This window comes from Oryctolagus cuniculus, chromosome 17 (assembly GCF_051225735.1).
Source record: "Oryctolagus cuniculus isolate XC-2025 breed Fujian yellow rabbit chromosome 17, ASM5122573v1, whole genome shotgun sequence".
NCBI lineage: Eukaryota > Metazoa > Chordata > Mammalia > Lagomorpha > Leporidae > Oryctolagus > Oryctolagus cuniculus.
This window is the reverse complement of record NC_142883.1, coordinates 52,215,779-52,237,635: the sequence shown is the minus strand read 5'-3', so window position 1 is coordinate 52,237,635 and position 21,857 is coordinate 52,215,779. Positions and strand designations below refer to the sequence as shown.

At 54.1% G+C, this 21,857-nt stretch overlaps 1 protein-coding gene across 15 annotated transcripts; it reads right to left on the bottom strand.

The window, feature by feature from the left end:
- Positions 1–1,490: 1,490 nt before the first annotated feature.
- On the bottom strand, positions 1,491–21,816 carry WRAP53 (WD repeat containing antisense to TP53). 15 transcript variants are annotated; one of them, XR_016223632.1, is made up of 11 exons: positions 20,545–21,294; positions 20,312–20,410; positions 20,023–20,134; positions 9,452–9,542; positions 3,638–3,726; positions 3,357–3,479; positions 3,120–3,252; positions 2,402–3,026; positions 2,162–2,265; positions 1,873–2,007; positions 1,491–1,749 (listed from the first exon to the last, which is right to left on the bottom strand). XR_016223632.1 is itself a non-coding variant. In XM_017348829.4 (10 exons), the coding sequence occupies exons 1-10, from the start codon at positions 21,198–21,200 to the stop codon at positions 1,506–1,508; spliced, it is 1,890 nt and encodes a 629-aa protein (XP_017204318.3). In that variant the 5' UTR covers positions 21,201–21,816; the 3' UTR covers positions 1,491–1,505. The 15 variants fall into 15 exon arrangements, 7 of the variants coding, with proteins under 7 accessions (XP_017204318.3, XP_002719032.4, XP_089173181.1 ...); XR_016223631.1 differs by having other exon boundaries at positions 2,402–2,610; XR_016223630.1 differs by having other exon boundaries at positions 2,402–2,610; positions 3,357–3,447; positions 20,545–21,293.
- Between the last annotated feature and the right edge of the window lie 41 nt (positions 21,817–21,857).

Sequence of the window (21,857 nt, the reverse complement as noted above, 5' to 3'; positions counted from 1 at the left end):
CACGCCCTGGCGCGGTCTCTCACGCCCCCTTTGTCTCTGCGAGTCTGCGTCTCTGGCCCAGCGTCTGCCCGTCTCCCTGCTGCCCTCGGATCGCCCGGGGGTTGGAATCTTCCTCTCTCGAATCCGGAAAGGCTCTCGCCCTCTCCACCCCTGCGGAACCCACCCCTTCTCTCCCGCGAACCTCCTCCTCCTCGTCCATCCCAAAACAACACCGCTGCTCCCGGGAGGTCTTTAGAGAATAATAATAACCTTGAAGGCTTGGCACTTGACAAAGTGCGGCTGAGTTGGTCTGTCGTTGGATCACCTGTGTGACTGTGTGAGGCGGGAGGGGCAGCGCCAGGGATCCCATGCCAAGGATGGAGAAACCGAGGCTCACGGGAGCCCCCTTGACTTGCCCAAGGTCACACGGGGAGAGTGGGATGCAGGCGCCGGAAACCGACGCCGGCCTCCCGGGCTCTTTACTGTTCTCTGAGGGCTGGGTGAAAGGCACGCGATGTAGGGGTGAACTTGGGCCCTTCTCAGGCGGTTGTGGGGAGAAGTGAGGCTGGGGGAGGGAAGGCAGTACCTACAGCCCGGCGGCAGGGCTGTTTCCAATTATCCTGGGGGAAGGGAGGCGTTGCCTTTGTGGGTGTAAGAACCCTGGCTTTCAGCACCTCTGGGCAGGGCGACATTCCTCTCAAGCCCCCACAGGTCCCAAATCACCTCTCGGCCGCCAGTCTCTTCGAAGCGCCCCCTTCTCTGTGTGGCAAGGTGTGGGGGGGGGCAGAGGGAGGAGTCACTGCTTCCAACAACACCCCCCCCCCAAAAGACGGAGCCCAGGGAGACACCAGGAGACCGGCGCCGGCAGCCCCATGACTAAGCCCCTCTGCCCTTGTCTTGCATCTAACGCGAATGCTGAACATGACGTCTGTATTTTTCAGCACCTTTACTCTCATGTGTGTCCTTGACTCTGGCTACCGGGTTGCCTGTCTCCTGGGGGAGTCCAAGGAGGGGAGGCGAGTGCTCCAGCTCCCCTTCCCCCAGAGCTGAGTAATGGTCCCTCTGCTGCTGGGTGCTGGTAAATAGTGTGAGTGCGAGCGGTGGGGTGCGAGCAAGCCGGCATCACCATCAGCGTCTGGTCTGTCACCCGTCTGCAGTCTCACACAGTCACACCCAACAGTCTGACACAGAGCTCCCGCCACTCCTGCTCAGCCCTGCTCACCCTGACCCCTGCAGCCCCCACCTTGGGAGTGAGATTTCAAACAGGTTTCCCCCTTCAGTTTACCAAGTTGCCTAGCAACCAACCAGTCAATGGCATGAAGTCCCACCCCCACCCACTTGACTTCACACCAAGCTCAGCCACCCCATTGGCTCCTGCCTAGTCCCACCTCTCAACCCTTTTCGGGAACAATATGCCCGTCCCACCGCTGCAGGACTAGGGAGCCCACCAGTCCCCAGACCTGGACCCCACTGCTGTCACCTGCCTCCCCAGACAGACACAGACTCTAGTATCATATAAAACCTTTTTATATAGGCTCATCCCCCCCTCCCTCTGTCCCTTCTTGTCCCTTCTCGCCCTGGTCCTCAGGGCTACTGGGCTCTGGGGCGCCCCCACACCACCAGAGCTGAAGCTGACATTCAAGGTGGACGTTGCGCAGGGACAGCAAAGGAAGCTCCAGCTCCTGTTCCCCTTCATCCTCACTCTCTGTGGGCTCCGGGAACACACGCTGACCTGAGGCAGTGGCCAGGAGAGGCAGGCTAGGGTGCAGGCTGGAGGGAGCGACAGGCAGGATCTGTCAGTACCTGGGTGATGCTTGCTCCCATAGGGCTCTGCCTCCCCACCCCACCCCTCCCGGGCCCATGTCCCAAGATCTGTGCCATTGAACTGAGGACCTCACGCCGTTGGTGCAGTCCTTCTGGGGCAGAAAGCTCAGCAGTGGCTCCGGTTTTCCAGCATCCTCAGCCCCGCTGGTGTCCCACACGGAGACAGCCCCGCTGGTGCTGCCACTCACCAGGAACTGTCCGGTCCTAGGAGAGAGGTGACTTGCTAGCATAGCGAGTCACCTCTCTCCCCTACATCACCCCTACAGCAAGAAACTCTCACTCCTGGGACCCTCCAGCTGGCTCTGGCATCCCTGCAGGGGACCAGGGCCCCCGGCAGGAAGGAGTGCCCTCCACTCACGGGTCCAAATCGAAGTAGATGCGCTGATTGGTGGTCACTTCGCGACGTAGGGACCACAGTGGCTGACCAGGCTGCCGGAGATCCCAGCACAGAAGCTCAGCATCCTGAAGACACAGCACAGGGGCCTGCTGACCCGGACACCCCCAACTCCCAGACAGCTCTGCCGCCCTCCAGGTTGACAGGCACTCTGTTATCCCACTCCTGCCCTGCTGCCCACGGGTTCTCGGGGCTGACCCCTACCTTGCGGGCCCCTGAGAAGAAGCGGTTGCCATCAGGGTGAAAGCAGATGTGGGTGACGCCCCCTTGGTGGCCACCCAGCAAGGCGAGAGGGGAGCCGTCTTCCCAGGCATACAGACCCAGGGAGCGGCTATAGGAGCCACAGGCGTAGAGGGGCTGGGTTGGGCTGAAGGCTATGCAGGAGATGATGCCACTCTGGCCCTGCTTTTTTGCTGGAAAGGGAAGACAAGAATGAAGCTGGGGGAAGGCAGTGGTTCCTGGCATTCACCAGGCTCAGCAGAGGCACACTTGCCCCCTGCTGCAGCACCAGTGTGTGGGGATGCCCCTAGTCCTGCTTGTCAAAGGCCTCTAATGCTCCCCACATCCCTTCATCCCCCCAAAAAGACCTTAATTCCCATCAGCCCCCCTTCCCGCTCCAATCCCAGTTTTTCCAGGAAAGGACAGAAGGTTCAAAGAAAATGGACCCAGCTTCATCTCAAATTTTCGAGAGACAAAGATTTTAGAAACCAAAAGGCACACAGCCGATGAGGCCCACGATGAGGAGTGCGCCAGTTCTCTGACCAGCTGGGCGCCCCTGGGCAGTGTTCCCTGGGCCTGAGTGTTTTCTCCTCTGCCAACTGTGCACAACCTGTTGTTGAGGACCCAAAGAAGGCCCTCAGGTGGGCCTGGACTCACACGGTGCCCTCTCCTTTCCTCCCCCCTTGCAGGCACAAATGCTTACCAAATGTGGCTCGGACCTCGCAGTCCCGGCCGGGCCGGGCCGTGGAGAAGACACGCACGGTCCGGTTGAAGCCGCAGAAGAGCTGGGCACCATCCGGGGAGAAGCAGAGCGAATGGGCAGCGGTCAGCTCATCCTGGGGACAGGGAAGTGCTGAAGACAGACCTCGCGAAGGCTCAGCCCTCCTCAGGGGAGAGCTGGGCCAGGAAGAGCGCTGGGGCTGGGCAGGGAGGTCCCTACCAGGTGGTTGTAGGCCCGAAAGGAAGCCCGGAGCTCGCCAGTGAACGCGTCCCAGATGTGAATCGGGTTCTCCCGGCTGCTGCTGGCCACGCTGAGAGAGACACGGACACTGAGGCCCCAGTGCTGTCAAAGGAAGTGGAGGAAGCCAACTGACCAGCTCCCATCTGAAGGGCACACGGAGCCCTCCTCCCACCAGGCCCCTGGCAGCCCTTGACCCACTCATAAAGGGCCCCACTGGAACTGAGGGTGGGGCGAGTAGGAGGGCAAAGGGCATCACTTACTAGGAGGTGTCTGGCTGGGCTGAAGACATCAGAGAATACCAGCAGTAATCGTAGATGGTGTCACCTTCCACCATTCGAAGGACAGGGGTCTAGACAGAGAGGAGGGAATGCCTGGGTCACTGGGGGGCCGAGGGGAGTATGGGACTCAGAGTCAGACTTGTGCCCCTGGCAGAGAGGAAGACCATCTGCGGCCTGAGCTGTAGTGTAGTGGGTAAAGCCCCAGCCTGCAGTGCCAGCATCCCATATGGGTGCCAGTTCGAGTCCCACTTCTGATTTTCCAGCTCTCTGCTATGGCCTGGGAAGCAGTGGAGGATGGCCCAAGTGCTTGTGCCCCTGCATCCACGTGGGAGATCCAGAAGCTCCTGGCTCCTGGCTTCAGACTGGCCCAGCTCCAGCTTTTGCAGCCATTTAGGGAGCGAACCAGTGGATGGAAGACCTCTCTCTCTACCTCTCTATACCTTTCAAATAAATCAGTAAGTCTTAAAAAAGAAAAAGAAAAGAAGGCCATCTGTGAGCCCCTAACCAGGCAGAAGGCGATGGGGTACAGAGGGTAACAGCATTGTGGTGCAGTGGGCTAAGGCACTGCTAGCAACACCTGCATCACCTAGGAGCACCAGTTCAAGTTCTGGCTGCTCTGCTTATGATCGAGTTCCCCTGCAAAAGAGTGGGAAATGACCCAAGTGCTTGGATCCCTGCACCCATGTGGGAGGCCTGGATGGTGTTCCAGGCTCCTGGCTTTGGCCTGGCCCAGCCCTGGGTGTTATGAGCATCTGCGGAGCTAACCAGAAGATCTCTTTCTCTCCCTCAATCTCTGTCACTCTGCCTTCGGGGGAAAAAAAAAAAAATTGGGCTGATACTGTGGCATAGAGATTAAGGCTGCAGCCTGCAGTGCGGCATCCCATATGGGCACTGGTTTGAGTCCTGACTGCTCCACTTCCCATCCAGCTCTCTGCTATGACCCAAGTCCTTGGACCTCTGCACCTGCATGGGAGACCTGGAAGAAGCTCCAGGTTCCTGGCTTTGGACTGGCTCAGCTCCAGCCATTGTGGCCATCTGGGGAGTGAACTAGGGAATGGAAGACCTCTCTCTTCCTGCCTCTGCCTCTCTGTAACTTTGCCTTTCAAATAAATAAATAAATCTGGGACCAGCAAGGTGACATAGTAGGCTAAGTCTCCACCTGTGGTACCAGCATCCCATATGGGCACTGATTCATGTCCTAGCTGCTCCACTTCCGATCCAGCTCTCTGCTAGTGGCCTGGGAAAGCAATGAAAGATGGCCCAAGTCTTTGGACCCCTGCACTTGCGTGGGAGACCCAGAAGCTCCTAGCTCTTGGCATTGGATCAGCCCAGCTCTGGCCATTGTGGCCATTTGGGGAATGAACCAGCGGATGGAAGATTCTCTCTTTTCTCTCTTTCAAATAAATAAATCTTTCACACACACACACACACACACACACACATTCTTAATTTAAAAACAAACATCAGAAAACTAGCATGGATTTCAGAAATTTTTATACCAAAATAAACTTATCTTTTCATTAAATTTGTCCATGAACTTTCTAAAGTACCCTCATATGTAAAGAATAAAATCTTGAGCTGGGCATTGTGATGCGATGAGTTAAGCCTCCACTACACATCCCATATCAGAGCGCCTGTGTTGAGTCCTGGCTACTGGCACTTCCACTCCAACTCCCTACTAATGCAGCCTGGGAGGCAGCAGAAGATGGCCCAAGAACCTGAGCTCTTGCCACCCATGTGGGAGGCCTGGATGGAGCTCCTGGCTCCTGGCTTTGACTTGGCTCAGCTCCGGCTTACCACAGATAGACCTTATCTCTATCTCTTTCTGTTTCTCTCTCTCCCTCTCTAGCACTCTTTCAGATAAATAAACCTTTTTTAAAAATATAATTTTTGGCCGGCGCCGCGGCTCAATAGGCTAATCCTCCACCTAGCGGCGCCGGCACACCGGGTTCTAGTCCCGATCGGGACGCCGGGTTCTGTCCCAGTTGCCCCTCTTCCAGGCCAGCTCTCTGCTGTGGCCCGGGAGTGCAGTGGAGGCTGGCCCAAGTGCTTGGGCCCTGCACCCCATGGGAGACCAGGAGAAGCACCTGGCTCCTGGCTTCAGATCAGTGGGGTGCGCCAGCCGCGGCGGCCATTGGAGGGTGAACCAATGGCAAAGGAAGACCTTTCTCTCTGTCTCTCTCTCTTACTATCCACTCTGCCTGTCAATAATAATAATAATAATAATGATTTTTATCACAATATTCAAGGGCTCACTCAGAATCTAGTGTCAATCAGATTTAGGCCACCAGAAACTGTAGATTCAGACTTTTTTTTTTTTTAAGATTTATTAATTTATTTGAAAGTCAGAGTTACAAAGAGAGAGGGAGAGACAGACCGTGATTTTCCATCTACTGTTTCCATCCCCAGGTAGCTGAAATGGCTGGGGCTGGGCCAGGCTGAAGCCAGGATTCAGGAGCTTCTTCCAGGTCTCCCACATGGAAGGCGGAACCCCAAGCACTAGGGCCATCTTCTGCTGCTTTCTCCAGTCCATTTGCAGGGAGCTGGATTAGAAATTGAGCCCAAAGTGGTACCCATATGGGGGCAGTGACTTTGCCTGCTACATCACAATGCTGGCCCCACATTTTTTCTTTCTAAACAGAGAGGAAGAAAAGAATAACACTCCAACTCAGACACAAAGAACCACCCAATAATATGAATATTTACTGAGCATCAATGAAGAGCCATTTGATCCTTTAAAAAATTAAGACAAGTCCATCTGAATTTATAACTGTGGTTCCTATAGGCTGGGGAGGTGGTGGGGAGGACAGAGGGAAGGTGGAGAAGGGGTCACAAAACAGGAGAAATAGGCCTGGTGTTCCGGAGCAGAGTGGAATGACTGTGGGTCCCAACAATGTATTATACACTACTGTGCCAAGAACTGGAAGTCTTCAAACACAAAGAAAAAGAAATGGAAACGTTAATTGTCTGATTTGATTCTTGTGGTGTGTACTCTATATACATTGAAACTCTGCACGGTATCTCATAAAAATGCACAAGTGTTATTACATGCAAAGCACTAAAAAAGAAAAAATTCCTGCAACCCCTCTCCCTAGCTTAAGAAAAAAATAATGGGCTTTGTGGCACAGCAAGTTAAGTCACCACAGGCAATGCTGGCATCCCATATAAAAGCCGTTCAACTCCCAGCTGCTCCACTTCCAATCCAGCTCCCTGCTATTACACCTGGGAAAGCAGCGAAAGACGGCGCAAGCGCTTGGGCTCCTGCCACCCACATGGGAGACCCAAATGGAGTTCCAAGTTCCTGGGTTCAGCATGGGCCATACTTGGCTGTTATGGGCATTTGGGGACAAGTGGATAGATCTACCTATTTCCCTCTCTCTAACTCTGCCTTTTACATAAATACATGTTTAAGGAAAAAATATCATGTAAAACCCCTTTGCTAACAGAAACCCTTCTCAGAGGTAAGCACTACCCTGAATTTGCCATCCTCATGCATATTCATACAGACAAAAAGCAGAAGCTAGCATGTCTTTAAAGTTAGTATTAATGGTATCACATTGCATGAGCCCCTCCCTCTGTGACTGTGAGTCAACTACAGGGCCACATCTTGCCCCGGTTCAGACGTTTTCACTGCAATACACCGGGGTCTCCAAAATGTTCGTGGAGGAGTGGGCACTTGGCCTAGCAGTCCACACCCCATATCAGAGTGCCTAGCTTCTAGGTTCAGCTCCAGCCCAGTTCCAGCTGCCTGCAGATATGTTCCTGAGGCTTAAGAACCTGGATCCTAGGGCCAGCATGTGGCAGAGAAAGTTAAGCTGCCACTGTAACACCGGCATGGCATCCCACATCAGGGTGCCTGCTTCGAATCCTGGCTGCTCCACTTCTGACCCAGCTTCCTGCTAATGTGCCTGGGAAGGCAGCAGAGGATGTCTCAAACACCCGGGTCCCTGCCACCCATGTGGGAGACCCAAACGGAGTCCCTGGCTCCTAGCTTCAATCAGGCCCAGCTCCTGCTGTTGCAGGAATTTGGAAAGTGAACCAGCAGACGGAAGATCTCTGTCTCTCTTTCACATAAATAAATTAAAAAAAAAAAAAATTAAGTCCACAAAAAACTATGCAAGGATTTCAAACATTTTTGCACCAAAAGAAACTTAATTTTCCTTCCATTTTTCCAGGAACCTTTTGGAGTAGCACTCCACTCAGGAACGTAGCCAGACTGATGGATCCTCCTACGGACAGCTGATGGTTTCGTGCTGCTCGGCCAGCGGGCTTTAATTCCGGTTTGCGTGTGGACGGGATTCTCTACAGTTTCTGCTTAACAGTAAGTTATGGGTCTTTACACTGTGTGCTCTGCCAACTTGGTGAGGTAATGTCAAATTTCTCCCCCAAAGTGCTCATCTCAATTTACTTTCTCGGCATCAGCATCTAAGTGTGCCTGTTGCTCTTCGCCCTGCTGACACTGCCAGGCTTCTAAATCTTTCCCAATTTGAAGGCTGTGAAATGGCATTTCACTATGGCATAAATTTGCATTTCCGTCATTACTGTGAGGTGGACATTTTTTTTTTAGCCAGTTAGATGCATCTTTTCATAATTTTTGCTCATTTTTCTGCCCAGTGTTTCCCTACCAGGGTTTTTTGTCTTTTTCTCTCTGATTTGCAGGAAATCTTTAAGCAGTCTGGACACGGTCCTTTGCCAGTCACTTGCTGACACTCAGAGTGATGTGACCCTCAGTTTCCACCTCATTACTCTGAACGCATAGATCCGACCGCAAGGCAGACGGCTGCACTCGGACATCCCACAGCGACCTCGTTCTGCCCTTGTCCATGACAGACCCAGCGTCACCGGCCCACACACCTGCTGCTCTTCCCGGGTTCCACCCAACCCCCCACCCCCCACCTCCACTGCTCCCCTTCCTCACTCCCTGTCCATTTCTGGCCCAGCCCAGTATCACAGCCAACTCCCCCTCCTACATCTCTCTTGGATCTGTCCTCTCCCTTTCATTCCTACTTCTAAGACCCCATCACCAGCCACTGCCCTCTTGCTAGCATCTCTGCAACCCTGTGTGTGTTCTCTGGATGTCCCTGTGCCCCCCACTCCAACCTACACACCCATTCTCCACGCTTGCAGCCACATGGCGGCCCCAGATCTGGTAATATTGGAACTCTGGGGGCCAGCGCTGTGGCGCAGTGGGTTAAGACCCCACCTGCAGTGCTGCATCCCATATGGGTGCAGCTGCTCCACTTCCGATTCAGTTCCCTGCTAATGTGCCTGAGAACACAGCAGAGGATGACCCAAGTGCTTGGGCCCTTGAATCTATGTGGGAGACCCGGAAGAAGCTCCTGCTTCCTGGCTTCTGATCGGCTTAGCTCTAGCTGTTGCGGCCATTTGGGGAGTGAACTAGTGGATGGAAGACCTCTCTGTCTCTACTTCTCCCTGTAACTCTTTCTTTCAAATAAATAAAATAAATCTTTTCCCAAAACAACTGGAATTCTGTACATTTCCCCTGCGTAAAGCACTTCAGTGCCTCCATGTGGGCCTCAGTACAAAGCCCCATCTCCTTACCGTCTTCTATCACCTCTCCCACCTCGGACCCCCTGAGGCTCTCCTCTGTGACTTAATAAAACCTCTGCAGACCCCTGCTAGTTCCAACTCCTCACGTTCTCAACCCTCAGGTTTCCACACGGCCCTGTCCCCAAGCCTGGAGACTCCCTCCTTGGCCTCCCCAACAACTCCTTTGAATACGAGTCTCCCTGTGGGTCCCTTAGAAGTGCTCCACGTTCCTATAGCCGTCTGTACCTGAGACGGCAGGAGGCACGTCCGTCCCGCTCGTTGCAACCTCCCAACGCCTAGTGCAGCAGCAGCAGGCAGGCGGTGTCTTCCTGAGCAGCTGCAGGCAGACAGGAGGCTGCTTCAGTGACACAACCCCCCGTCGCAGCACCCTGGATTAATGTGGTGGCAGTGGAGTGGAGAAGAGGGTGGATTAGAACGATTAGGCAGGCTTGATGGGATCTGGTAATTAATTGGATACGGGGAGTTAGGAAAAGGAAGATTAAAGGATGAGGACCCTGGCTTTTGACGTGGAAGCCCCAGGTCACCAAGAAGGCAGAGGTCTTGGGAGCCACAGGAAGGCCATGAGGCATGAGTGACAGGGAGCACAAAGCAGCCTCCTGGCTACAGCACTGGAATGTGGTGCCCACCCTGGCCCTGGCCTGAGAGATGGGGGGACACAGAGGACGCAGACTCTCCCTGGAAAAGTCAGGGCCTCATGCAAGAGCCATAGGCTGAGGTAGGTGCTCAAGGAAGCAGCTACGGATAAGAGGTCCAGAAAGTTCTGTGAGAAGGTAGAAAGGCATTGGGAGATTATACTGGGAGGCAGACTCAGTGCACACTGGTACAGGGAAAATGTCCTCCCCATTTTCCCCACCTACATATGTGTTATCTACTTCCAAATGCTAAACTTACAGATATCGGGGTTTGTTTTTATTTATTTATTTATTTATTTATTTATTTATATGAAAGGCAGAGTTACAGAAGGATAGAGAGAGAGAGATCTTCCATCCACTGGTTCACTCCCCAGATGGCAGCAATGACCAGAGCTGCACCAATCCAAAGCCAGGAGCCAGGAGCTCCTTCCAGGTCTCCAACACGGGTGCGGGGGTCCAAGGACTTGGGCCATCTTCCACTGCTTTCCCAGGCCATAGCAGGGAGCTGGGTCAGAAGTGGAGCAGCTGAGACTCGAACCAGTGCCCATATGGGATGTGGGCACTGTAGGTGGCAGCTTTACCCACTATGCCATAGTGCCGGCTGCCAGATACTGTTTTAAAAATTTATTTATTTCCTTGAGAGGTACAGTTACACAGAGAGAGAGAGACAGAGAGGGAGGGAGGTCTTCTATCTGCTGGTTTACTCCCCAAATGGCCTCCTATGCCACCTTCTACTGCTTCTCCAGGCCATAGCAGAGAGCCGGATTGGAAGTAGAACAGCAGGGACTTGAATTGGTGCCCATATGGGATGCTGGCATCACAGGCAACGGCTTTACCTGCTACACCACAGCACCAGCCCCTACTCTGCTTCTAAATCAGCTTCTTGCTAATAAGCCTGGGAAGGCAGAAGATGAAGGCCCAGGTGTTTAGGCTCCTTCCACCCACATGGGAGACCTGGTTGGAGTTCCAGGCTTCTGGCTGTTGTAGCCATTTGGGGAGTGAACCAGCAGGTGAAAGATCTATTTGTCTATTTCTCTCTCTCTCTCTCTCTCTCATAAAAGGAAAACATATAAAAATTTAAAAACAAGAATCTCCCTCAAAATACACAAAAATTATCAATGAAGAATACTTTGATATAAAATTCCTGGAAATAGGGGCCTGCGTTGTGGCGTGATGGGTTAAGCTGCTACATACAACACCCAGCATCCCATATGAACACCAGTTTAAGGCCCAACTGCTCCACTTCTGATCCAGCTCTCTGCTAATGTGCCTGGGAAAGCAACAGCAGATGGCCCAGATCCTTGGATCCATGAACCCTTGTGGGAGACCCGGATGAAGCTCCTGGCTCCAGCCTGGCCTAGCCCCGGCCACTGCGGCCACATGAACAGTAAACCAGAGAATGGAAGAGCTCGCTCTTTATCTCTCTCTAACTCTACCTTTCAAATAAATAAAATAAATTAAAAAAAAAATCCTGGAAATAACCCAAATTTCCAAATGGGCAAAGAGGTAAGAAAATTATCCTAAGCACTCAATGCAATATGACATCATTAAACATAAAGACTGGACCACTACACAAAAGATTTAGGATATGATTGTTAAAAAGGAAAAGGTAGTGTACAAAACCACCTGCTACAGGATTACCATGACACAGAGAGCTTCAGCAGGGGTGGGCACTGTGGTGCAGCAGGTGAAGCTGCCGCTGGGAGCCCATAGTCAACGCCTAAGGGCCCCTTCAGTCCCAGGCCGCTCTGCTTCCAGTCCGCTCCCTGCTATTTCATCTGGCAAGCAAGATGATGGCCCAAGCACTTGGGGCCCCCCACCCACCCAAGTGGGCGATCCGGATGCAGTTCTTGGCTCTGCGTGTCGGCCTTACCCAGCCCTGGCTGTTGCAGCCATTTGAGAAGTAAACCAGCAGATGGATGATCTCTCTCTCTCCCTCCATCTCTAGCTCTCTGTAACTCTGCCTTTTAAAACAAATAAATCTTTAGGGGTCAGCACTGTGGTGTAGTGGGTAAAACTGCCGCCTGCAGTGCCACCATCCCATATGGGTGCTGGTTTCAGTCCTGGCTGCTCCACTTCTAGTCCAGCTCTCTGCTATGGCCTGGGATAGCAGTAGAAGATGGCCCGAGAGGCCGGCACCACGGCTCAATAGGCTAATCCTCCAAATTGCGGCGCCAGCACGCCAGGTTCTAGTCCCGGTCAGGGCACTGAATTCTGTCCCGGTTGCCCCTCTTCCAGGCCAGCTCTCTGCTGTGGCCAGGGAGTGCAGTGGAGGATGGCCCAGGTGCTTGGGCCCTGCACCCCATGGGAGACCAGGAGAAGCACCTGGCTCCTGCCTTCGGATCAGCACGGTGCGCCGGCCACAGCACACCGGTTGTGGCGGCCATTGGAAAGTGAACCAACGGCAAAGGAAGACCTTTCTCTCTCTCTCTCTCACTGTCCACTCTGTCAAAAATAAATAAATAAATAAAAATAAAAAATAAAAAGAAGTTGGCCCAAGTCCTTGGGCCCCTGCACCCACCTGGAGGACCCAGAGGAAGCTTCTGGCTCTTGACTTCGGATCGGCTCAGCTCCAGCCTTTGCGGCCATTTTGGGAGTAGACCAGTGGATAGAGGATCTCTCTCTCTGCCTCTGCCTTTCAAATAAATACATCTTTTAACTTTTTTATTTTTTGAATTTTTAAAAAAGATTTTATTTATTTATTTGAGAGGCAGAGTTACAGACAGTGAGAGAGAAAAACAGAGAGAAAGACCTTTTTTTAAAGATTTTATTTTTATTTATTTGAAAGACAGAGTTACAGAGAGAGGTAGAGACACAGAGAGAGGTCTTCCATCCACTGGTTCATCCCTAGATGGCCACAATGGCAGAAGCTGTGCCAATCTGAAGCTTCTTCCAGGTCTCCCATCTGCATGATGCAGGGGCCCAAGGACTTGGGCCATCTTCTACTGCTTTCCCAGGCCATAGCAGAGAGCTGGATAGGAAGAGGAGCAGCCAAGACTAGAACCAGCACCCATATAGGATGTTGGTGCTTCAGTTCAGGGCTTTAACCCACTGTGCCACAGCGTCGGCCCCAGAAAGGCCTTCTATCCACTGGTTCATTCACCAAATAGCTGCAATGGCTGGAGCTAGACCAATCCGAGGCTAGGAGCCAGGAGCCTCTTCTGGGTCTCCCATATGGGTGCAAGGGCCTAAGGACTTGGGCCATCTTCCATTGCTTTCCCATGCCATAGCAGAGAGCTGGATTGGAAGAGGAGCAGCCGGGAATCAAACTGGCCCCCATATAGGATGCCAGCACTGCAGGTGGAAGATTAACCTACTGTGCCATAGCACAGGTGCCAATCAAATAAATAAATAAATCCTTTTTTTTTAAAGCTTTTTTTTTTTTTAAGATTTATTAATTTATTTGAAAGTCAGAGTTACACAGAGAGAGGAGAGGCAGAGAGAGAGAGAGGTCTTCCATCCACTGGTTCACTCTCCAATTGGCTGCAACGGCCGGAGCTACGCCGATCCGAAGCCAGGAGCCAGGAGTTTCTTCCTGGTCTCCCATGTGGGTGCAGGGGCCCAAGGACTTGGGACATCTTCTACTGCTTTCCCAGGCCATAGCAGAGAGCTGGCCCCCAAATAAATCCTTTTAAAAAATAAAAAATAGGGGCCGGCGCTGTGGCGCAGCGGGTTAACACCCTGGCCTGAAGCGCCAGCATCCCATTTGGGCGCCGGTTCGAAACCCAGCTGCTCTACTTCCAATCCAGCTCTCTGCTATAGCCTGGGAAAGCAGTGGAAGATGGTTCAAGTCCTTGGGCATCTGCACCCACATGGGAGACCAGGAAGAAACTCCTGGCTCCTGGCTTCGGATTGGCGCAGCTCCAGTCATTGTTGCCAACTGGAGAGTGAACCATCAAATGGAAGACCTCTCTTCTCTCTCTCTCTATGCCTCTCCTCTCCTTGGGCAACTGACTCTCAAATAAGTAAATAAATATTTAAAAAAATAAAATAAAAAATAAATCTTTAAAACAAAAACACAGTTCAGTACTTTTAACAGAGCTTGGAAACAAAGTAGAAAAATTAAAAAAACTGAAAGTGCTGAACTTCACAGAGAGGTGGGTAATGACTTCTCCCACCCCTCTCTTAAAGGAGTTTGTGCCACAATCTCCTATGTCCCCAGTCTCCAGCTCTGTGTGAAATGACCTCCCTGCTCCTGAACTCCTTCATGATGGCTGCTGCACAGACCCTGGCCCGTGACACTGCCAATTTCTGTCGTAGGAACCAAGGCTTAGAACTTGCCCAGGCTGGCGCCGTGGCTCAATAGGCTAATCCTCCGCCTTGTAGCACCAGCACCCCAGGTTCTAGTCCTGGTCGGGGCGCTGGATTCTGTCCCGGTTGCCCCTCTTCCAGGCCAGCTCTCTGCTGTGGCCCGGGAGTGCAGTGGAGGATGGCCCAAGTGCTTGGGCCCTGCACTCCATGGGAGACCAGGAGAAGCACCTGGCTCCTGGCTTCAGATCAGTGGGGTGCACCAGCCGCGGCGGCCATTGGAGGGTGAACCAATGGCAAAAGGAAGACCTTTCTCTCTGTCTCTGTCTACTCTGCCTGTCAAAAAAAAAAAAAAAAAAAAAAGAACTTGCCCAAAGAACTCACGCCTGCAGCCTTTAGTCTAAGGCACACAGCGGGTGAGTGTCAGGACCAGCCAGGGACTTGGCACCTTTCTTCTTTTTTTTTTTTTTAAAGATTAATTATTTATTTTATTTGAAAGGCAGTTGCAGAGAGGCAGAGATGCCTCCACTGGTTCACTCCTCAGGTGGCCTCAAACGCCAGAGCTGCGCCAATCTGAAGCCAGGAGCCTCCTCCGGGTCTCCCACGTGGGTGCAGGGGCCCAAGGACTTGGGCCATCTTCCTCTGCTTTCCCAGGCCACAGCAGAGCTGAACTGGAAGTGGAGCAGCCGGGACTGGAACCAGTGCCCATATGGGATGCCGGCACTAAAGGCAGTGGCTTTACCCGTTACACCACAGCACCGGCCCCGCACCTTCTTCTTTTAGGAACCCATCAGGACTCATCTTCTCCCCCACTGACCTCAGGCCCGGAGAAGTCCCAGGCTTCCAGGCCACCCGGATCACCACGGCCAGTACACTGCTCTAGTCACATCCTCACCTGCCCTCCCAAACCTTTAACCTGGAGCCTACGAAATCCCACTGGAGGAGCTAAAAACCCTGATTTCTCATCTCAGAAAGTTTCACTCGCCCGGCTGGACATGCCTGGACCTGGCTGTCCCATGGCCTCCCGAGCTGAGACGGCGCCAACGCCCACAACCCTCTCCAGCACGTTTCAGGGGTGAGAGGTTGCGGGGAGCTGTCACCTTGTCCCCACTGTCATCTCCACACCTCTTCACTTCCCCAAGGCCCAGCTCCTCTGCAGCTCTTGCCGTCAGCCTCCAGCTCACTGAGGCTTTAGCTCCTGGGTGGCCACCTCCTGCTGTTCTTGCTGATGTCTAGGTCCACAGGGCCTGCAAATCCACTGTTCTCCCCGAGTGTCAGCTCAGATCTCCTCACACAGAGGGCTTCTCCAATCACTCCCCCGCCCTCTCCCCGCTGCACTCATCACACGTGCAGTTTACCTGGTTACCTCCTCACCGCCAGCCCTCCCCGCTGCACTCATCACACGTGGAGTTTGCCTGGTTACCTCCTCACCGCCAGCCCTCCCCGCTGCACTCATCACACGTGCAGTTTACCTGGTTACCTCCTCACCGCCAGCCCTCCCCGCTGCCCTCATCACACGTGCAGTTTGCCTGGTTACCTCCTCACCGCCAGCCCTCCCCGCTGCCCTCATCACACGTGCAGTTTGCCTGGTTACCTCCTCACCGCCAGCCCTCCCCGCTGCCCTCATCACACGTGCAGTTTACCTGGTTACCTCCTCACCGCCAGCCCTCCCCGCTGCACTCATCACACGTGCAGTTTGCCTGGTTACCTCCTCACCGCCAGCCCTCCCCGCTGCACTCATCACACGTGCAGTTTACCTGGTTACCTCCTCACCGCCAGCCCTCCCCGCTGCCCTCATCACACGTGCAGTTTGCCTGGTTACCTCCTCACCGCCAGCCCTCCCCGCCGCCCTCATCACACGTGCAGTTTGCCTGGTTACCTCCTCACCGCCAGCCCTCCCCGCTGCCCTCATCACACGTGCAGTTTACCTGGTTACCTCCTCACTGCCAGCCCTCCCCGCTGCCCTCATCACACGTGCAGTTTACCTGGTTACCTCCTCACCGCCTGTCACCCACGCTGGAATAGAAGCTTCATAAGGACGAGGATTCGTGCCAGGCTTGCATCTGACTAATCCCCAAGGCCCGGGGGCAAAGCCTGGTACCCAGAACATGCTCCACAAAAATGCGCTGAATGAATGAATCAGCAGAAGAATGAATGGGGGGCCGGTGCTGTGGTGTAGCGGGTAAAGCTGCCAGCTGCAGTGCCCACATCCCATATGGATGCAGGTTCGAGTCCCGGCTGCTCCACTTCCGATCCAGCTCTCTGCTATGGCCTGGGAAAGCAGTAGAGGATGGCCCAAGTCCTTGGGCCCCTGCACCCGTGTGGGAGACCTGGAAGAGGCTCCTGGCTTCAGATCGGCACAGCTCTGGCCATTGCGGCCAACTAGGGAGTGAACCAGCAGATGGAAGACTCTCTGTCTCTCCTTCTCTCTCTGTGTAACTCTTTCAAATAAATAAATGAATCTTTAAAAAAGAAAAAAGGATGGATGGATCTGCCCAACGCTGGCCTCTCTGTGCCTTGATCTCCTTGGCCCCCACAGCCGCCGCCTTGGGTCCACATCAGCCTCCTCTTCCCACTCATCCCGGCGGCAGTGCACCGCCATTGCAGCCTCGGAGGATCACCTCTGGCCCACGCAGCTCGCTCGCTCTGCTATTCCGGGAACATCCACAATCTCTCTCTAGTCCGCCAAGACACCCTGCTCCAGTACAGATGCTGGCGTCACAAGTCACAGCTTAACCCACTGCATCACAACACTGGCCCCCTGTTAAATTCTCTCAGTTCTATTAATCATCCTTGTTTTACAAACTGAAAAACTCCAGTCATTTAACTCACTGGAAAAGATGTACAACTATAGTAGTCTCACTTTTCAAAATTTTTATGTATTATTTTCTTTGAAAGGCAGAAAAATAGAGAGAGAGAGATCATCTGTCTGCTGGTTCACTCCCCAAATACTCCCAATAGCTGGGGCCAGGCCAAAGCCAGAGCATAGACCTCCACCTGCAAGGACCAAGTGCTTGAGGCACCACCTGCTGCCTCCCAAGACGCACATCAGCAGGAAGCTAAAACAGAAGTGGAGTCGCCAGAGCTCAAACAAGGCACACCCGGACGGATGCAGGAGCCCCACGCTGTGGCTTCTCACTGCGGTGACAAATGCCTGTCACTAGTGTTGCTTTAAATGATGGCAACTCTTGGGGCCGGTGCTGTGGCATAGCGGGTTAAAGCCCTGGCCTGAGGCGCCGGAATCCCATATGGGCGTTGGTTCGAGTCCCAGCTGCTCCTCTTCCTATCCATCTCTCTGCTATGGCCTGGGAAAGCAGTAGAAGATGGGACAAGTCCTTGGGCCCCTGCACCCACGTGGGAGACGTGGAAGAAGCTCTGGCTCCTGGCTTCAGATTGGTGTAGCTCCGGCCGTTGCAGCCATCTGGAGAGTGAACCAGCAGATGTAAGACCTCTCTCTCTGTCTCTACCTCTCTAACTCTTTCGAATAAATAAAATGAATCTTAAAAAAAAAAAAAAAAATGACTGCAACTCTGAGAGGCGCTGAGCAGAGAACATTCCTCCGTGGCTCTCCTTTTCTGCCGAGGCAGACACAAACCTTCCAACCTCTTGCTGCCGTGAGGCTGGACTCTGCCTCTCAAGGCCAAGTTCTCCAGCGTGATCCAGACCCTGCCTTCCTTGGGCCACCACTGGGGGCTCTGCTCTCCCCTGTAGCACCAAGGCCTCCCTGTCTGCTTGGTTGTTCCTGACATCACAGATGTACCCTAAAAGCCCACATTCCCTCTGGTCACCAATCCATTTCTAGGCTCCCTTTCAAAGCACCACTACGAAGAGTTGTCCACGCTCTTTACCCCCCCACCCTGCTCGGCTCTGCCTCCACCGCATCTCCAGGGCGGTCCTGACGTGCTCTCGGGCCTTCTCCAGACCCAGCTCCGGTCTCTCGGCAGCGCCAGTCGTGCGTCTCGGCCTCCGCCTTTGTCACTTCTCCTGCACCCCCTCCACACACTGCAGCACTCGGGCTCCGCTGGGGCCTTCTCCTCCTGGGTCCACACTCCCAGGACTGAACCCACTTGTCCAGCCATGAGATGCCATGGACACACCCTCCCATTTCTCGAGTTACAGCCCCAGCCCCCTTCTCCCCGTAGCCCCACATTTCAGTTAGTGTCCTTAGAAACCCCCGATTTGTCCCATTGCCTGCTCCTGTCCCCGTTTCCTCCTCGGCGTACACTGGGCCCCCCCCCAAACTTGCTGCAAACCCTGCCACCTTCGACTGCTTCCTTCCCTGCACCTCCACGCCCAACGTATCTCCCAGTCCTACAAAAGACACCCCAAACCCACCCACGCCCCTCCTGACATCACCCACCTCTCACCTGGGAGCCGATTTCACTCTGGCCCACCCTCAGTCTCTCCACTCTTCCATTCCAAAGCTCTTCCGTGGCTTCCCAAGTCATCTCCAAAGGCCGCATCAGGAGATCCCACAGGCCGCAGCTGGGGGCACCCCTTGCCCTCACCTACCTCCCCCTCACTGGCTGCAGCCCAGCCCCACAGGTGTTCTTTCTGTTCTCCAAACACGGAATTTCTTCCCGGCTCTGGTCTCCCTGATCTCCCTGCCTCTTCCTGGAAGGCTCTCTCCAAGGCTGGCCCAAGGCTCATCATGTCCTTTCCTGCCCACTTCCTCTGAAACACTAGCTCATCTCGCCTTCTATTTCCTTCACAGCCAATTCGAGAACAAATTTTGTGTGGAAAAAAACAATTATTTCACTGCCAGCGACTTGTTCATGTTTTAATATTCCACAAGGATGTTATATATATTCTTTTAGTACATAATAACTGTACAGGCACTCATTACCATTTGTAATGATCTTATCGGTTAACCTGTGTGTTATCCATTTCCCACACAAGAAAGCAAACAGCTCTTGTCTATATCGATCGCCACGTTACCCCAGCACCAAAAACAATGCCTACTGTATTGGCAGTCATTCAGTAAACATCTGGATACATACATACTGTTCCGAGAAATCTACTACCTTTTTTTTTTCGGACAAACACATCCTATACCTGGCCAGCGCCACAGCTCAACAGGCTAATCTTCCACCTTGCGGCGCAGGCACACTGGGTTCTAGTCCTGGCCGGGGCGCCGGATTCTGTCCCGGTTGCCCCTCTTCCAGGCCAGCTCTCTGCTGTGGCCAGGGAGTGCAGTGGAGGATGGCCCAAGTGCTTGGGCCCCACACCCCATGGGAGACCAGGAGAAGCACCTGGCTCCTGGCTTTGGATCAGCGCGGTGCGCCGGCCGCAGCACACTGGCCGCAGCACACTGGCCGCGACGGCCATTGGAAAGTGAACCAATGGCAAAGGAAGACCTTTCTCTCTGTCTCTCTCTCTCTCCCTGTCCACTCTGCCTGTCAAAAAAAAGAAAAAAAAGAAAAAGAAAAAAGAAACAACACATCCTATACCTAAGAAGGGACAAACACCCTTTTGAATAACTTCACGATTCAAAGCAGAAAATGTTACATATAGGGGCGACATTGTGACACAGTGGGTTAAGCTGCCACCTGTGACACCAGCATCCCATATGAATGCCAGTCCCGCTGCTCCACTTCCTATCCAAACTCACTGCCAATGCGCCTGGGAAGGCAGCGGAAGATGGCCCCAGTGCTTAGGCCCCTGCCACCCATGTGGGAGACCAGGCAGAGTTCCTGGCTCCCAGCATTGGCCAGCCATGGCTGTTGGCGGCCATCTGGGGAGTGAAACAGTGGACGGAAGATCTCTCTCCCACTCTCCCCCTCTCTCTATAACTCTGCCTTTCAAACAGATATGTAGATCTGTAAATTCACAGGGAAGACAAGTGTGTGAACAGGAAAGCCGTGGTCTACACTTTCTCCAGCTACATGAAGGTGCCTGCCAAGCCCCTCCCCTTACCATTTCGGCATATTCCACCTGCTCCTCCCCAGTGTACAGCTCCGGGGGCAGGTTGTAAATCCGCAGGATGTTATCAGCACTGTTGGTCAAGATGCAGGAACCGTCAGGAGCCCTAAAATTAAGAAAGGGTTAGAATCCTGGCCAGAGCCAAGCGGCCCAAGCTGAGCGCTAGGGCTAAGCTGACCTCTGGGGGTGCAAGACACAAAGGCCTAGGTCCTAAAAAGGGCGCCTCACCCCTCTCCCACGCTGCTTTAAGGTGCAAACCTCTGGCCCCGCTACCCTTACTCACCACTTACAGCCTTTCAGAAAGTTCTCGGGTTGGGCGCAGAACTCCGACCAGGAGCCGCTGAGAAATCGGGGCAGCTGGGAGAAGCTGTAGTTCCAAAGGCTGGAATGAAGACGGAGGAACAACAAACCTGGGGCGCTGAGCCACGGGCAGACGGGCCTGGGGGCCGGCGGTCAAGGTCCTGCTCACACCTGCACTCGCCTCGGAGGCCACGGCCAGCCGCCGCCACCACTTACGTGTCTCCCTCCTCCGACAGGCCTTCCGCGGCCGCCCCGTCCGCGGCTTCTGCAGCGAGGCTCGCCTCTTCGCCAAGTTCTTGCTCCTGCACCGGCGGACCCAGCTCGGTATCGAACTCGGCTTGCAGAGCGGACAGAGAATCTGGGTCTCCTGCGCCCAGCTCCTGGGGGAACCCTGAGCCAGGCACCGCACCCGGGGACGCCCGGGGCCGATCGCTGCCTTCGGGCGCCGGCGGCATCGGTTCGGGATCCGGAGTTTTATCCACCGAGGAAGCCCGCGGAGACTGACCGGCTGCAGCGGGGGCCTGGTCCCCCGGAGCTGAGGGCTGAGCCTCCGACGCCTTCATACTGCAGAAGCAGTGCGGCAGGCATTGGCCTCGGCCGGGCGGCCAGGACGGCTCCGAAGCTCCCGGGAACCGCGACGCAGACCTGGAGGAGCCCACCCGCGCCTTCCCGCCTCCTCCGGGAGCGGGAGGCGAGAACAGCACTGAGAGCCGGCGTCTCTCAGCACCGTGGTAGCTACACGCCACTGGCTCTCGCGGGACTTGGGCCCACCTTCGTCCCGATTGGACCTCCGCACCCCGGAGCGGATTTCGCGGGCGAACCACGTCGGGGCGAGGCGGGGGCCTTACAGGTTTAAGACTTACAATTCCCATAAAGCCCTACGGCTCCTCGTGGCTGCTGGGAGTTGTAGTCTGAACGCGTCCGCCTCGGCGAGAAGTACCAGAGCGCCCCCTACCGTCTCCCACGACAATTTCAAAGCGCCTACCCGCCACAGCCTGCAGAGGGCGCCTGACCTTGCAGCTTTTACACCTCTTCTGCATCCCATTCGCCAATTCCTCAGCCCTCTGTCTCTCTCCATTCATTCAGTAAATATGTATTATCAAGCTCTTGCTACCCAGCACTGCACGAGGCACTGGGGAACACAACGATGACAATAGACAGGTTCTCTGTCCTCAGAAGGTTGCATTGCTGTGTGGGAAAGGGTGACTAGATCTGCAGATAGTGAGAACGGTTGTGAGGGAAACTAAACAAGATGGTGTGATATGAAGTACTTGGGGGACGCGTTAGACTGGGACGTTAAGGAAAGCCCTTCTAGAAGGTTACGGTTGAGCTGATGAGAAGAAACTAGCTATCAGGGCAGTGTTGCGGACAAGAGGGAAGCGGCGAAGAAAGAGCTTTCTTCCTTCCACCCTTTATATTCAAAATGGTTTCCGCCAATTCTGCCCTCACAGCCCTGGCCTGCAGAACTTCGCCGCGACAAAATGTTAGCCGCTACAGCACCGAGACTGCAAGAACCCGGACTCTCTCCA

What these genes read in the sequence shown, in the direction of transcription:
- WRAP53 (XM_017348829.4), bottom strand. Translation starts at nt 21,200, where the DNA reads ATGGGAATTGTAAGTCTTAAACCTGTAAGGCCCCCGCCTCGCCCCGAC. An exon ending in AGGTGGAATATGCCGAAATG is followed by an intron (nt 3,727 to 20,022) that starts GTAAGGGGAGGG and finishes CTCTCTGTCTAG; the next exon opens with ACCCCTGTCCTTCGAATGGT. An exon ending in TTCGGGCCTACAACCACCTG is followed by an intron (nt 3,253 to 3,356) that starts GTAGGGACCTCC and finishes CCCTGTCCCCAG; the next exon opens with GATGAGCTGACCGCTGCCCA.